This window comes from Microplitis demolitor, chromosome 10 (genome assembly GCF_026212275.2).
Source record: "Microplitis demolitor isolate Queensland-Clemson2020A chromosome 10, iyMicDemo2.1a, whole genome shotgun sequence".
Lineage (NCBI taxonomy): Eukaryota > Metazoa > Arthropoda > Insecta > Hymenoptera > Braconidae > Microplitis > Microplitis demolitor.
In genome coordinates, this window is record NC_068554.1 from 2,822,369 (window position 1) to 2,840,723 (window position 18,355).

The 18,355-nt window shown below is 28.0% G+C and overlaps 1 protein-coding gene and 1 non-coding gene across 2 annotated transcripts; one reads left to right on the forward strand and one right to left on the reverse strand.

Annotated features, from left to right (window-relative positions):
* Positions 1-910: 910 nt before the first annotated feature.
* LOC103570077 (E3 ubiquitin-protein ligase MARCHF3) lies at positions 911-13,596 on the forward strand. The gene is made up of 8 exons (XM_008547677.2): positions 911-1,033; positions 7,678-7,826; positions 12,105-12,183; positions 12,243-12,314; positions 12,402-12,591; positions 12,676-12,850; positions 13,125-13,327; positions 13,413-13,596. The coding sequence occupies exons 3-8, from the start codon at positions 12,141-12,143 to the stop codon at positions 13,594-13,596; spliced, it is 867 nt and encodes a 288-aa protein (XP_008545899.1). The 5' UTR covers positions 911-1,033; positions 7,678-7,826; positions 12,105-12,140.
* A 2,872-nt stretch (positions 13,597-16,468) lies between these two features.
* Positions 16,469-16,540, reverse strand: Trnah-gug (transfer RNA histidin (anticodon GUG)). Its single transcript has one exon. It is a non-coding gene; the product is annotated as a tRNA-His (tRNA).
* Between the last annotated feature and the right edge of the window lie 1,815 nt (positions 16,541-18,355).

Sequence of the window (18,355 nt, forward strand, 5' to 3'; positions counted from 1 at the left end):
AAAAAAAAAAAAAAAGTATAATGTCTAACTTGAAGAAAAAATTAAAAAAATTTTTTTGTTATTAATTTAAATTAGTAAGAAAATTATTAATTAATTGAGGTTTGGTAAAATGTCTGGATCACGTAGTCAATGAGAACTTCCGTCGTTTCAAATCAATGACATTTAAAATAAAATAATTCTGAAGTTAGCAGACAATTAATTTTCACATTTTTGTTTTTCAAAATCAGTTGCAAAAAAAAAAATTCTAAAAAAATGCACGTGTAGAAAATTTAAAAAACTACAGGTGCAATTTTTTTGAATATTTATTTTTTTATAATTTATTGTTTTAAAACCAATCCAAAAATTATTAGACGTCGGTTAATTTCAAACCAATTAAGTTAGCAGACATTTTAAAATTTTTTGATTTTATTTTTATCAAAAAAATAAATATTAAAAAAAAATTTTGAAAAATTGCACTTATAGTTTATGAAATTTCCGATATGTGCATTTTTTTAGAAATATTTTTTTTTTTATTATTTATATGTGTAAGTTAAAATAATTGTAATAAGACATAAATATAGGAATTAAAAATATAAATAGAGAAACAAAATAAAATGATTTAATTAATGACTAATACTGTAATCAGTAGCACAGAAGTTGATTTTCTTGTGCAAGTAGAGATGTTTAGTAGTAAAAACTTTTTAAAAATTGGGCATTAAGAATCTCAGAGCATCAGGTAGAATGTAAAATGTGTTATGTTAAACACTCGAGGAATCTCTGAAGAAATAAAATGTCGGGTGAAAATCAACGACGGGAATAGAAGTAAAAATATAAATAAAATAATAAAAGGTAAGAATGAGTGGAGATAATAATAAAGCGGAACGAGAAAAGTTTAAGTACTAAGTATCGCGAGTACGCGCGTGTTTATTTTTTATTATGCTTTTCTTACTGTACTCGTTATTTCTTATTTACATTCTTGAGATCTTTGGATGTGCAATGTGAAATTTAAAATGTGCAATGTGCAATGACAGTGGAGATAACTCGCGAATTCAAAGTGAGTTTAACTATTTTACGTACGTAGATTATACATTACACAGAACAGAGTCTGGGTTTACTTAAAAGAGTTTTGCTGGAGATTATACGTCTGTAAAACCTGGAGAAAGACATTCCGTTTTGCTAATCTACTTCGTGGAATGCCAATCCTACATACTCATTGCTTTTATTTTATTTCATACTTCAGATTGTTGTAGATATTTTTATCTTTGGAAATGAAATAATTATTTACTGATTGTTTTTTATTTTTTTAAATATTATTACGGCAATTATGTATAAGTAATTCGGAGTAAATACGCTGTGAAATTTACTCCGAAAGGAGTTTATTTAAATGTTAAATTTACTCCGTATACAAAGTGATTTTTTTTAAAACTCCGAATTTACTATCGATTTTTTACGGTGTACGGTATCAATAATTAATGATCTAATTAAAAATTTTTTGATTTTATTTTGGACAATTAAATTTGAAGAAAAAAAAAAATTGAAAAAATGCACATGTAGAAAATAAAAAAAACTATAAGTGCAATTTTTTAAAATATTTTTTTTTTTATAATTTATCGTCTTTTGAAAAATCAAAAAATTACCAGACGTCGGCTAACTTCAGTATCATCAATAATTTTTATTTACAAAAAATTGAAATCAAATTTTTTATAATATTTTATCAAAATTTTTTGACAATTTTTTGAACCAAAAAAAATTATTAATATCAAAATTTATAAACTGATACATTGTAAAAAAATCGGAGTGGATTCGGAGGGATTACAGATTTTTTAAAAATCTAAATTCATTCCGCCAGTGTAAAAAAAAAATATATATATAATTTTTGACTTTTTGTACGCAAAAATAGAGACCATAGTCGCGGTAAAAAAAAAAGAATATAATGACGGCTGTTAATTGACAAAAATAATAAATCATTTGAAAGCTGTCATGTTAAAATTTGCAAGCGCACAATTTGAAACATTGTTAAATAATTCCTCATAACTTAATAATTTTCCAGGAATTACAAATTATAACTTTGAGACAGATTATAGGTAGTTATCCTCAGCATCATTAGCAACGTTTGTCAGTTAGTTTTCAATGTAATGCACTGTAATGTTGTGTATTTTATATTATAATAAGTTTGAGCTAATTTAAGATCTGCTTCACTTGACTCGTTCCTTTATTTTCATCTAGGTCTATTCTTGTTTGCTGGCGATTTATAAAGATATGTTTTACGATAACAATAATAATCTTTCGCTGAAATTCTAAGGAATAAGTGCATCTAATTTTAGGGCTACAAAATTTATTCAGTAAATTCATTTTTATTTTTTTAAAATTTAATAAAATAAAATTCGAAAGAAAAGTAACAGAGGGTAAAATGTGTGCTGTCCATTTTACCCCAGTCTACTAAAATTTTTTACACCAGTTTGTGTTAAAAAAAAAATCGTTATTAATTAAAACTCCGGTACCTTAAATGACATTAGACATTAACCCCAGTCCGAATAAAAAAAAGTCTCGTCTACCATCTCCATAAACGTCCGTTATTTTTTTTTAACCTGCGGTATCTCTGATCTTTCTCAGTAGTGTGTTTTGCATTAACTAAACTAAAATTTTTAAATTTTTTTTACGCGGTAAAATTTAAAAACAACTAAAATTTTTTAATTATTTTAAAAATTGATTTTTATAAATTTTAATGATTGACAAGTGTCACCATGCCGCTAAGAACAAACTAAAATCTATAAATATATATTTCATCTATTCTTCATTCCATTTCATTTCTCTTTACATTTTTTAACACAATCCGGCATATGAAGAAACCTCAGCTCGTAGAAATGTGAACATGAGTGAAGGAGGTGGAGCGAAATCTGACGCCAAAAGGGATCGATTTGTCCGCAATCGCGAGCGTGACGACTTTTAAAAAAATTTAAGTTAAAAAGATGATGTAAAAAAAAATTTTAAAATATATATATATGAAAAATTGGTAAACCCGTTTATTTGAAATAGGAATCATGTAATAATACGGAATATGTCTTGTCGGCATATCTTATTCTGTGTTATAAAAATATATATTTTTTTTACCGCAATATATATATATATATATATGTATATATTAGACTGATTCAAAAAAATCCGCTATTTTTTTTTTCTTCATTATATCGAAAATATTGTTGGAAATGACGAAAAAAAAATACTGTAAAAGTTTGAGCTCTTATTATTAATATTAACAGCTGCCGCATCGCAAATTTCTATTTCCCGTTTAAATAACATGGAAAAATTTATTTTTTAAGCTTTGGAATTTTGTAGCTCACGGTGGGACCAATACTTTTGAATGTTAAAGACATATTCATATGGAAAATTTAACGCTCTATAAAAAAGGTGTCTTATAATTTTTCGATATTTTTATTTCTTCAAAAGTTATTCGAAGTTAAAGTTATATTGACGATAAATTTTTACATTTTTTAAATTTTTAAACGCAACCATCAATTTTATCGGAAAATTTTATAGGACCTTTTTTGTAGAGCATTTTATTTACTATAACTTATCGTGAAGAAAATTTTCGATATTTTTCACAAGTCGTAAGTTATTTACAATTAACTGAAAATCTTCTTAAAAAATCTAAATATTGTAGCCTAAAAGTAATTATATTGAAATTTTCAGTTATATATATATTATATATATTTTGGTGGGTCGTCATAAGCGTTATAATCCACGGACCAGTTAATTTTCATGGTCACTGATTAGATAGAATCGCAAAAAAAATATAATAAAATTACTTGACTAAAATAAAAAAGATAAATAATAATCCTAGAAGTTAGCATGTTTTGTGACCTGTCAAACTGTCCTCTGTTGGATTTAAATCCCTGTTAGTGCAGATATATCTAGAGCCAAGAGATCCATATCAAATCGTTGATGAAAAATGGGCATTGGGTGATGATAAATACAGATATATAAATGCATTATATATCCACCACTGCTACACCATACTATATATATATATATATATATATGTATAAATATATATAAAAGCTAAGATATATATCCAATCGGATCTCTTCTTCATTGGACACAAGAAAAGTTGCTAAACGCGTTTTTGTAACCTCGGGACACGTCACCGCGGTAATTATTGTAATCATCCTGATGATTGCGAGTTGTCAAGTTTATTTTATCTAGTTGATTATTCTTTGTATTGTGACATGACACTTCTCGCTATTTGAATTATAAAATATATAAACAATATATAGATATTTATTATTATTATTTCAATAGAATATTGTTTTATATTTATATTTATATTTATATTTATATATATATTTATGACTAAAAATTTTTTATGATGTGTCATGATAGTTAATATAGTTGATTTTAAGTTTCTTTGGACAAACAGATGGAATTTTTTTTAGTTTTAGAGATAGGATATGTCAGGTACTATTATCTTTAAGTGCTGAGTAGTTTTGTCCTTTAGAAAATGGAGTAAAAAATTTTATTCGTGGGAAGATGTTGCGTACTTATGGTCTGCTGTGATTATCTACACCTCTTGAGTCCTGGACGAGAAAATAATTTTTTGTTTTTTTTTTTTTTTTTTTTATTTTAATAATAAAAGAAAACTTAGAAATTTTTAATTAAATATTTTTTTTTAATTTGGTATGAGTGAAAAATTATAGAAGAAAATTTAATTTAAAATTTTCTTTCAAAATTTACAAGTGTACCAGTGGGGTGAACTGGCCCATTTAAAATTTCATTAATTTTTAAATCAAATAAAAATTTTTTTTTTTAAATTTCATTGAAGTTTTTTTCTATTATTAAATAGCTTTTTTTTACGTTGATCATAATTGCAATTAAATAATTATTTGACTACCGAGTCATTTTACTAAAAATAATAAAAAAATTTTTCGCAGGTGTCCGTTTTCCCCATTTTTAAAGTTAAGTCGCGTGAATAAAAGTATTATATTATTTTATTAAAATTTTAAATATATAAAAGACCTTGAAATTTGACTTTTTCACTATGCAGCTCATGACATCAACACATAGACAACAGATGTTGGCTAAAAATGCCAAGCCTCAGTATCAACACATACACAGACATGCACACACATACACACATTTAGATTAGTAACGTAAATAGCGTTTCAACGACACTGAGACGTCCAACTGTCTGGTAGTCTTGCAAAAATAGGATTGTATCGTGTGGGTTTAGTGCGGGGCAATAAGAGACGTAAATTGTATAAACTCCTCAACAAGATTTCCCTACGAAATTCCAGAGTCCCAAGAACCGTAAAGATGAAGAGCGCTGTAGATATATATATATATATATATATATTAAGTGTCACCACGACAGTTTATACACTCCTACGTACATTATAAATGAGTGTAACATGATAAATAGAATGCATAAAATATATTGTAGATGATATACGTACTCGAGATTGATCCCGCATATGCACGTGCACCGATTTTACATGCAACTTTTATTAAATTCTCGCTTTATGATACTGCCGCTTGTTTTTTTTGCTCATATGCGTTAGTCAGTTGACAAGTTTTTTTTTATAATATATATCATATGCATACACTGTAAAAAATCGGGAGTGTATTCGAAGTGATTACAGATTTTATTCAAAACTGAATTTACTCTGATTCAGAGCCTTAATATTTAAATAAACTCCTTTTCGGAGCGAATTTCACTCCGAAGGGGAGTTTCGGAAAATATTAATTGCAAAAAAAAATTAGTAATATAGTGAGCTTAGGTCTTTGAAATTTCGACATTTATATTGAGTACGGAAATAATTACGAGCTCCCTGAACATATATTCACGCGAAATTATTTTTAAAAATTATAAGCAACTGATAATAAAACTTTTACAAATATAATTACACTGAGTTACAAACTGTCACATGACTTACATCAATCATACCACGAGATAACACTTCATATTGTACCGAAATATAAAATATTCCCATAAAAACTATGTCACTATAGCTATTCAATAATTTAATATCTTCACTATGTATTATATATATGAAATTATAATTTAGTGAGTTACTAAAACATTTTATAAATTAAAAGCATAATATTTTAAGTTTAATTATTAATATCTCAATGAATTATTTATTTAAATAATTATGTTTATAATTAACAGCTGTTTCTATTAAATATTAATTTATTTAAGTATTAAAACTCCGGACCGGGTGAATGCGGATTTAAATAAAATCCGCGACACTCCGAAATCACTCCGTCCATAAAAAAATCCCTATTCACTCCGTATGCAGAGTGATTTTTTTTTAAACTCCGGAACTCTGACAGAGTGAATTCGGATTTAAATAAAATCCTTATTCACTCCCAATTTTTTACAGTGTAATAATAATAATAATAATAAAATAAATTAAACGCGTTATGTATAATAAATTTATTGAAAATAATGAATCAGAAATTTATATGTGACCTCAAAATGCCAATTGAAGCACATCTTCAAGATCTTCTTGCTCTTCAATTATTCTCTGCTCTTCTTGTCTCCGAGCATCAGCAACCGCTGAATTCGAATTTAAATAAAATCCGTAATCACTCCGAATTGACTCCCAATTTTTTTTCATATTATCAAGGGATACTTTATATTATTTAGTGACAGTATAAAAGTATTCATCAATCCAGACTTTGACCACGTGCTTAGCTTTGACGAATAATTAAATATTTATTTATTTTTTTAGCATAAACCGTAATTGATTTATATGCAGAATATGAAACGATACAATATCCATACAAATATATATTATATATTATATATTAGTTATTGTACCTTAAGGTTTACAAAAGCATCGTTAGTCCTATCCAGAGAATATAGTTAGTTGTCACGTGTACTAACTTCCGTTTAATATCCATTTGTCTCTCGCTGCATGTCCGAGTATAAGTTTTATATTAGCGTTAGCTATCGCGCTACCTTGCCTTGTTTGTTATATGTTATGAGTTTATAAGCATGAGAAGAAGGTGGCCGTGAGTTGACGTTGTACATATCGAAATTAAATTGATTCGACCAACAACCGGACGTGTAAGTACTGTACTGTACTGCCGGTTCTGGATTTAAATTATATTCAATGTTCAATTTATATCTCACTGGCGATCACTAATAAAAATAAACAAATCATTTGTACACCATGGAAATTAAATGTCAAATGATTATCATCAGATTGTGGTTAAATTTATAATATTTTTACGATACACCTTAGCTAAATAAATATTGTCATTTTAAATATTTATTAATGCGGGCGATCTGTAGTCTCTGCGTGACCGCCAGATATTTTAAAATTTCAAATATTTATTGTAAGAAAACTTGCTTTGAATATTAAAAAATAATTCAGGTCTAAAAAAATTATTAGATTTTATTTTTTTTAATTTTAGATCATCAGTACAAAAAATTTATTATCTATTTTTTTTTTTTTTTTTTTTTTGTAAATCCTCAAAATCAAAAATGGAAAAGTAAAAAAAAAAATCAACATTAATATAAATAAAAGTCATTAAAAATTTTCAGACAATTACTGGCAATAAATTTAAGATTTCTACTTTTGTATATACGTCGATGTTAGAATTTATGTAAGGAGATTAATATTATATTTATATTTTTTTTAAGCATAAAAAATTTATGACAATGACAGCAGTAAAGCCGTAATTATATTTTAGGTGATGCTATTTGTGGACAAACCGGGTGGATTGAACGACAAAACGTAAGCTACGTATTCCCAATGGTTACAAAAGACAAAGTTGACAGGTGTCGAGAATGGATACTATAAATCCCACATAAGTTTAACTGATGTCAAAAAAATACGGCAGTAAGTTCTAACCCTAAGGGTTTATAGTAACTTCTATCTTTGACTTTATGTTCCATGAATATTTTTTTTTTACATCTTAAAACTCTCTCTCTATACTCTGACTTAGTTTCGTTCGAGTTTATAACGATTTAAAAAATAAAAGTGTAATTATTTTCGACTTGATTTATGCTTCGAAGCCTCCCCGTATGAAAAAACAATTTATGGTTAAAATATATAAAATCATATATGTTTGCAACAAAAAAATATATGATATAGTATATTGTATATTATAAAAAATCATATAGAGATTTTCGCCGATTTGATATAAAATTATATACAGTAGTAAATATATGTATTCCATATATGTAACTTATATGTTTTTTATATTAAGCCATATATACATTTACATTTACCTTATAATATATTGTATTGATATATTTCCTTTCATATTCAAAAATATAAAACTTTTATATGAAATGAAATATATGATAGCATATAATTTATATTATATATGGCAGCATATATTTTCTTTGTTATATTTAAGCATATATTTTATTCGGTGTATGTATATGTATATGGGTATATTATATATTCGCTTCAAATTAATGAATTTCGAGAATTTTATCTGAAATTTAAAGAGTATATTAAAATTTATATCCAATTTGATTGGGGTGGGTCATACAAATAAGAAACTTTTTTTTTCATACACAATATAAATATATGTTTTTATATATGATCAGAATATATTTTTCGCATATGATAGAAATATATATTTTTATGTATGATAAAAATATAGTTTTTGTATATGACAAGAATATATATTTTCATATATGATAAAAATATATATTTTGTATATGATTGACATATATATTTTATATATGCTAAGCATATACGGACCCATATATGATGAATATTATATTTTTTAATATAAAAAAAAATATATCAGAAAATATAGTTAAATTCACCACATATATTTTCTGATATTTTTACATATATTTTGACCATATATGTTATTTTCATACGGGTCTGATTATTTTAAAAAAAAATAATCATATATATGATTGGTCTTCTTGAGAGCTTAGTAGTTCAAGTTGCATTGAATTGATTATGAATGAGCTTAGATCCATTCAGTTTGAACGTGACCCAAGCCTTGGGCACGAGTGTCTGTGACTGGTTGACTAGTCGCGGTCACTAATTCTAAGAATGATCTAGGTGAAATGCTGGCTAGGAGTTGATGTATCATTTACTGTAAGTTTATTTCACACATGCAGCTGTAGTTATTGCTGTTGTGTTGAATCCATTTTATTTTTATCAGGATGTATGTATGCACATATAAGAATGTAAGGGTGGTGTATGAGTGAGTGAGATCGAGGTGACGTATGCTAGATGAGGTTGTGTAGCCACTGAAGTACATGTATGTTCTAAGAGTTGCATAGAGTAAAAGTTCTTACGAATGGTAAGAGAGTACTGAAGAATCAACGAGGGTTACCACAAGCTTACTCTGTGTATTTTCAGTAACTAACTATTTCCAGTTGCCTTTAATTAATCTTGAACCAAAAATGTCGTGGGTAAAATGGCAAGCCACCTGGCAGAAATAGCTCTCGAGATGCGGCATCCATTGCAACAGTGCTGAGATGCTGCTCTGGGTTTAAATTCAGTAGGGTGAATTTAAAATTAGAGTTTAGTTATATAGGGAGCAAAGGGGAAAGGTGAAAAAATTAAATCTTGGCACCTGTCTGAGAAATAAAATTACTTTTTTTCTAATTTCAATGTGAAATTCAAAATTTTAACGACAGGTTTTTTTTATCGTTTTTTAATCTGAGTTAATTGTTACGCTGTAAAAAATCGGGAGGGATTTTCGTAGCAGCTACTTATTGGCAATCGGTAGCTCCAGTGTGGGTGTACTCCAATAAAAACAAGGGGGTAAAATAGCACAATATTTTTTTAAAATCTTCAAGAATTTAAATTTTTGCTTCAATATTAAATTTAAATTTTTTCACTAATGAAAATAATTTTAAATAAAAAAATTTTTCAAGGCCAGAAAAAAATTTTTGGACCACTAAATTTTTCCAGCCATAAAAAATTATGTCTTATTCATAGTGAAATTTAAATCTCGCGCCAAGAGATATTTTTTTAACTGTATATTTAAAAAGTATTTTTGACTTAAGAGTTTGTTATTAAAAATAAAAATATAAATTAAAAACAAATGACGAGTTGTATATTTGAAATGGGCCATTTAATGAATGTAGAAGTTGAGTTATAGAGTGATAAGTGTAGTACTGTCATTCTCATCCCTTATACTCACATGTTTTTTCTGTTTCTCAAACGATAGAAAATCTGTCGCGTTTGCACATGCAAAGTGTGAGTAAATTGTATATAAATCTGGATTGACTTAAAATTTAGTGGTTAAGTTTCTTGCACTGGGGAACCGTGAATTAATTTGTATATTTATAGCCTCTCGATAATTCATAAATGTAATTAGCATCCAACTCTTAATGTTTTGGGCTGCACACATGAGAGTTAATGGCATGGACTAACTGTCTAATCTGATAAACCGTGACGGTTAACGTCCGGCACGGTACGACGATGACGGATTTCGCCATTACATTAAACTTTATTTTTATATTTATTTATTTCATTCATTCTTACATTTCTCCTTACCCTCTTTTCCTCTTTACTTGTCTCTCTCTTTTCTTCCTCTATCTATTAATAAATTTGCACTAGCTGATCTTAATGATTTAATTCCCAGAGAAACAGCCACACCGGAAACAACTCTCGTACCCAGCACTGGGATTGCGGAAATATTATAACGTCTTAGAACACGTGAATTTATATTTATAAATTTTTAATCTTAAATATATGTATATTAATGTATTACAGTTTGCTGGATACATTTATCTGACTTCAAATGTTTAAGGAATCGGAAATTTTCTGGTAGTTTTAGTTACTGGTGGCGAGTGTATAGAGCAGTGTGTGATGTTATGTATACGGAAAAGTCCACCCACTGAGTACCGATAGTTTAAACTTGTGCCAAGTACCTAAAACTGCGTTTCGAGAGATCTAACTGGGATGACATGACATTTCCTGGATATAATTTCTAAGCAGTTTCCGGTTGTACAATATTCAAAAATTTTATATGTACTTTTATAAGTAGGGTAAAAGTCCGAAATCGAGATGTCATGTATGAATATCCTATATTTTTTATATTTTGAGAATGAAGTAAAGAAAATTACCGGTAAGTTAATTTTCAAATGTTTTTACCCAAAACTTTTGAAAAGTGCATGGAGAAAATTTTTTGGTAAATACTATCATCCAAGTATTGTAAAAACCACAAACATATTTAAATAATAATGAGTACTATTTGTTATTATTATAAATACGATATGAATAATAAAATTTACCAGGTGTATAGTGATTTTTACTTTCTGTTATGTTGCCATACAATTGTAACCTTTACTATCAACTGTTATAAAATTAAATATCTGAATAATAGACTGTAACATTAAAGATGATAAATCCTAAAACCGAGCGATCCTACGATTTACAATCTAGATGCTTACAATTACCATCAAAAGTTGTTAAAGTTAACAACCTTATGATAACAACTACACACTAAAGACAAACACTCAATTCTTTAATAATAATTATAATAATAATGATAATACACGCACACACTCACACACATGTGCACACACGCATACGCACACACATACACGCGCACGCACAGACATGTATTTATATATTATTATTAAAAAGTTGAGTGTTGGTCTTTACTGTGTAGTTTTTATGATGGGATTGGTAAGTTTAAGTACTTTTGATGGTAAATCCATCGATCTAGATCATAAATTGTACGATCGCTCGATGTTAAGAGTCATCATCTTATATTGTATTGACTATAATATTTCGATTATTATATTTATCATGACTTTTACAAATTTAATTACCATCTAAGATAGTAGAATCTACAAAAAAAAATTTTTTTTCTGTGTAGAAAGTGGAAGATTTTTAAAATTCATATTCTTCATTAAATAATAGTATAATATATTTTTAAATTAATCCTGATTCAATTTATCTAAAATTTGTTTAATTAACTAGACAGCTAAGTTCTATTTTTTTTTTAAATTTTGCTTCACTTTCAGTTTGCAAAAAAAAAAAACGAACTTCTTTTATTTAACAACACAATGTAGGTCAAATTAAATTTAAAAATATTTATCATCCAGTAATTTATTTGATTTTTTTTTTTACTAATCGGTTATCATAAATTACTAAAAATTATCAGTAAATAAATTTTGTTAATAGTAGAGTTTGAGGAATGGAAGATTTGTTTTGGTCTTGATGTCCAACGTCGAGCTGGAAAATCCGGAGAATGCTCCGAGAGGTTAGATTTGATTAATATTTTAACAAAATTAATTAACTAATTAAAAAAAAAATTGTTAGATCGAGTGGAGATACCAGAAAATGAGTCCGTAATACCGCGATCCCGGTCACTGTTCTCTAGACTAGAATATGGTGATAAAATAAGAAAAACTGAATTTTTATTTATTTTAAAGCATAATTAAATTTATCAAGCAATATTGATTTTAAAAATATTTGTAGACGAATCACATCTATCAACAACAGATATATGTAGGATTTGTCATATGGGCGGATTCCCCGCGGTGACAGTGCAACGTCCAATGTGGGAATGGCCCAAGCAAACATCACCATCGACCGTAAGACAAGTTGATAGCCAGATATCAACTTTGTCTTCCTACGCGTACCTGGGGCCTTTGATATCAGCCTGCAAGTATGTTGTCAGACAGTAAACAAATACTTATTTCTCTCAATAACATCCAATTCAACGATAATAATAATGATAAATTCAATTTAGATGTCGCGGAACAGTCGGATTAGTTCACACCGAATGTCTCGAGCGCTGGTTAACTGAGTCAGGACACTCTTGTTGCGAACTATGCGGCTACAAGTATCTAACGAAACGTGTTCCACGTCATGGAATGTTGCAGAGTGTTTGGATTTGGTTCAATACTGTCATCGCTACTCGACAGGTTTTTCTATCAAAAATAAATCATCCCGGGAAAAAACGAGAAATTTTTGTTTAAAAATTTTTAGTTACAGTTTGGAGAAAATGGGGCAAGTTGATTGGCTTGAACATGGGCCGAATTTCTGTCAGTTTTCTCTAGTTCTTAATAAAATAATTTGGATAGAAAAAAAAAATTTTGAATTGGGCGCGAAGTTTAGATCAACTTATTCCCATTTTGTCTAATGCTACCCTGTAATTATTGAAGTTTGTAAATAACTAAGTGACTGATTTGTCAGCAGATGATCCTAGATGTCTTGTACCTTATCGTAACAACTCCGCTGGCACTTTTCTCAATTTACATCTGCGCATTGGCGTTGAAGATGATTTTAAATAGCGGTTTTTATGAAGTGCCGTGGATGATCGTCGCAATGCTACCTACATGCTCGTTGACGTTAGTTGCGTACTGGAGCTGGATAATAACACTCGGCAGGTACATTAGCAGGTGACTAAAGTCCTCTATATAATTTTAAATGTACAATTGTTTACTCTTGACATATTTACTCTTCCGCAAATATTTAATTATGAAGACTTCATGGAAGACGGTGGCGTAGATTTTGGCGCACTAATTTTGTGGTAAGACTGCTACCGAGTGATCCAAGTTCTACGGACAATGATAATGAGCAAGCGGTTGCTGATGCTCGGAGACAAGAAGAGCAGAGAATAATTGAAGAGCAAGAAGATCTTGAAGATTTGCTTCAATTGGCATTTTGAGGTCGCATATAAATTTATGATTCATTATTTTCAATAAATTTATTATACATAACGCGTTTAATTTATTTTATTATTATTATTATTATTACACTGTAAAAAATTGGGAGTGAATAAGGATTTTATTTAAATCCGAATTCACTCTGTCAGAGTTCCGGAGTTTAAAAAAAAATCACTCTGCATACGGAGTGAATAGGGATTTTTTTATGGGCGGAGTGATTTCGGAGTGTCGCGGATTTTATTTAAATCCGCATTCACCCGCTCCGGAGTTTTAATACTTAAATAAATTAATATTTAATAGAAACAGCTGTTAATTATAAACATAATTATTTAAATAAATAATTCATTGAGATATTAATAATTAAACTTAAAATATTATGCTTTTAATTTATAAAATGTTTTAGTAACTCACTAAATTATAATTTCATATATATAATACATAGTGAAGATATTAAATCATTGAATAGCTATAGTGACATAGTTTTTATGGGAATATTTTATATTTCGGTACAATATGAAATGTTATCACGTGGTATGGTTGATGTACGTCATATGACAGTTTGTAACTCAGTGTAATTATATTTGTAAAAGTTTTATTATCAGTTGCTTATAATTTTAAAAAATAATTTCGCGTGAATATATGTTCAGGGAGCTCGTAATTATTTCCGTACTCAATATAAATGTCGAAATATGAAAGACCTAAGCTCACTATATTACTAATTTTTTTTTGCAATTAATATTTTCCGAAACTCCCCTTCGGAGTGAAATTCACTCCCAGGGAATTAAATAAATAAAAATCCACTCCGCACTCACTCCACAAATTTCTTACAGTGTACTATTATTACTGTAAGCAAAACTATAAATATTAATGGTTTCGTGATTTTGGTGATAGAATCTTTGTAGAAATTAAAAAACAAATGTGTATAAATATAAATATAAAAGAATAGCAAGCTTCGTGTCATGATAGGTTTTGTTGATAGTAAGTATAAACTAAAGAACCGATCGTTGTTATGGATATGCCCAGTCACGGAGACGCGGTTGCGGGTGTAACAATCACCGGTCTCGGTAACATTATCCATCCTCGTCCTTTACTATTACATACATATGTATATAGTAACCCAGTAAATACATATGCGAATCGGTAATGTAGATGTAGGCATAGATGAAGATGGAGATGTTCGCCGAGAGTGAGTTCGAGTATGAGCAGCATGAGTCTCAGCATTATTAAACCCCGGAGGAATATTCAGATACAGGCGTAATGTTGAATAAGGTGTACCTACAGCGTGTAATGTACATGGAGAAGCGATGATAGGAAAATAAAATAATAAATAAATGTAGTATACGTTTAGTTGTACCACAGAGAGAATTCAAATTGGCTTTGGTAAGTGAACTCTCTCGTCATGGTACAACGATGATATACGCTTGACAACCGTCCAAGTACTATAACACACGATACTGGGCATTATCGCGCATTAAAATGTAAACTCGCTCATCGCATATAAACTCTCTAACGATCGTAAGGGTTCTCAACTTACCCTTTTTTTATTTAAGTACGCTTATATATTTATATATTTATATATATATGCATTGAGAAACTCGTAAAAGAGTAGCTAAGAGCTGATGAAGAACAAAAATAAAAATAATAATTAATATATTGTAAGAATAAAAATAAAAATTTTGAACCCGAGAGGATGCGTTACTTAAAGATTTTATTGAGTCGTTATCAAAGATTATATTATATATACACTTGTGTGTATTCAGGAAGGAATCAATCTTTGCTCAATACTATTTTTGATTTCGCACTTAATATATATCAAAGAATATATTTTATTGGAGTGTTAATTTAAATGGGTGGTAATTTTCGATGCTTGTGTATTATTTTATAGGCTGCAATTTTTATTGCAAGGTAGTGAATTTTGTTTTTGTTTTTGAATATGTATTTTTTTTGGCTGTTATTCATGAAGAGAAACTTAAGACCATCTGCAATGCTGTCACGTTTCAGGTTTCTCTTTTACTTCAATCCGTTGTAAACATCTCAATTTGCTTGTGATGTCCTGCACGATGCCTAAAGTGCATTGACGATAACACCTAAAACGTCTTTTTAGTATCAGTATTAGTATAGTCGGAGGTTTAAATATGTGATATCTCTCACTATAAATATTATGTTTCTTTTTTTATTTTATTTATTTAAAATACTACCAATTATTTCAAGGTAAAGTTTGTATCGGCTTCTGAAATTTATCGTCAATGATAAAATTATCTTTTTCTCACATATATTCTATATTTTTATCTTTCAATTTTTTAACAGTACTAACAAAATTCATCTATTTAATGTATGCTATAAATTTTCATTCTCTTATAGATGCACCCTTTATTTTAAAAAAAAATTTTTAGCTTGTCTATAAATGGGACACTTATGAAACCCCTCGGATTCCTCTCTCTAATTTCCAATACAATTTGAATATTTATGAGATATATAGATATATAATTTAATAATTTCTATGGAAATTTTTTTCTCATTTATCTAAAGAAAAAAAAAAATTTTCAATCGTAAAAAAAATAATTATGAATTGAGTGTCTTCGCTACTGTGATTTTTCGATGGACTCATGCCAAGTACTACTTGAATTTGTAACAGTAATTATTTATACCGACGCAAGTTTACATTGAAAGTGATTAAATAATTTTATTAAAAAATAAAAAAAATATTTTTTATGGGTGACTTGAATGATATCTTTTAAAAAAATTTTGAAATAAAGAAAATCTTTTGAAAAATCACAATATAGAGTTTTAAATAATATTTGTGTTGTGGAAACCGTGTAAAAAAATTAAAAGAGGAATAAAAAAATAAACCTCCTCTGTGACAATGAGAAACATTGCTGTGACCAGGATTCGAACCTGGGTTGCTACGGCCACAACGTAGAGTCCTAACCGCTGGACGATCACAGCTGATGGAAGTTATGGAAAACGGAGCATTTTATTTGTTGATACTTTTACTCCCTACTCTAGATGCTCTATCAACCGTAACAACATGAGATAAATCAATACTGGTAATAAGACTGATACTTTTAAATCTTTCCAATAAGTGGACACTAAATGACAGAAATTTTTGTTTCAGAATAGTCTGTTGAGGATTTTGTTCTTTGGTACATTTTATGTCAAATATTTATGTTAGATAATTTAGTGATAAGAAACATTGTATTTTATGAAACATAAATATTTTTGTATATCTAATGCTTATCTGCATTAAAACGTTTGATAAATATTTATAATGTAAACAAGAAGGGTACAAGATCGTAATTTTTATTTATAATACCGGAAAAAATAATTTTGATCTAGATACCTAAATCTTGGATCTAATTTTATCATTATAGATTTATGTTGATCAAAATTAGGGGAGGGGCAAAACGGGGTACTTAAGGAAATACCAAATTTTCGAGGACTCATAATTTCAGAATTTTATAAAAATTTTGAAACTTTGAAAAAAATTTTTAGATTTAACATCTACAAGAATCTGTATAGATATAATTTTTTCATTATTTTGATCTATATTGATCAATATTGGTCTAGATCAAGGATAAAGAGAAAAATTATCCGGAAAAATTTGAAATTTCTGAGTTCAAAATTTCGGGACCTTATAAAACATTCAAATTTTCAGATCTACATAAATCTGAATTTTTTATATATATTTGTTATATTTTTGAATACTATGGAAAATTTATGTTGTTATAATTAAGATTATTTTTTCAATCAAATTCAAAACAAAAAAAAATTTCAAATAATTTCGTTGATTGGAAAACATTAAAAATAGATAAAGATTATGAACTGAATTAAAATAGTAATATTAGTTCCAGCGGATGTTTCTCCCTTCATTTCCTTCAATAAGAAAATTAGCATTTAAGATGTAATGACGTTAATTCCGTAAGTTATTTCTGAATAATAATAAACATCAAGAAGTTTGAATTAAAATTGAATTAATATAATAATTATACGAGATTCTTCACAGTTCAATTATTTATTAATTAAATAAAATATAAAAACTTGAAACTTGGATGTATTAATTAGCTAATTATGTTATTAATTAATTAATTAGTTAATTTAATGCTGTTTAAAGAAATAATTAGAGGCTAAAAAAATCTATTTATTTATTTGGTCTGGACAGAATCTCGTTCGTTGAACTAAAAATCTGGAATATCTTGTTCACGCTTATGTTTTAAAATTTATAACATCTCTCAAGCTTCCGGATATTATTAGATTCCTTTATTTAAGTGTCAAATTAAATAACAAATAAAAATAGAAATTCATGTAAACATTTAACTTATTTTTATATTAAGTTATAAATAAATTTTTTAATTTTATTAAATTATTTCTACGATATTTTTTTTTTACGATGGTAGTTTTTGAATATTTTATGTCAAGGAGGGTTGATTGACTGCGTCAGACTCACGACAGGATAATTATCCAGCTTAAACTCGTGTTACTGTCACGATTGATTTTCCCTGGACGCCCTTCCATATTTACGACAAGACTACGATAATAATTTACATATTTCCTGGCAAAGCCCTTTTTTTCATCAATCCACACTTTACTGACACGTGTTTCAAATCACTCATCGGTTAATTTCTCATACAAAATCATAAGAAAATTTATTAAATTACATTTCGCCTTTAACCCCATTAAGACCCTAAAAAACCAACTTATTTTTTTTTTTTTTGAAATCTCGAAATAAAATTTCACGCATTGTCATAACTTTCAAAAAATCTA

What these genes read in the sequence shown, in the direction of transcription:
- LOC103570077 (XM_008547677.2), top strand. Translation starts at nt 12,141, where the DNA reads ATGTCCAACGTCGAGCTGGAAAATCCGGAGAATGCTCCGAGAG. An exon ending in CTGTCATCGCTACTCGACAG is followed by an intron (nt 12,851 to 13,124) that starts GTTTTTCTATCA and finishes ATTTGTCAGCAG; the next exon opens with ATGATCCTAGATGTCTTGTA. An exon ending in CTCGGCAGGTACATTAGCAG is followed by an intron (nt 13,328 to 13,412) that starts GTGACTAAAGTC and finishes TTAATTATGAAG; the next exon opens with ACTTCATGGAAGACGGTGGC.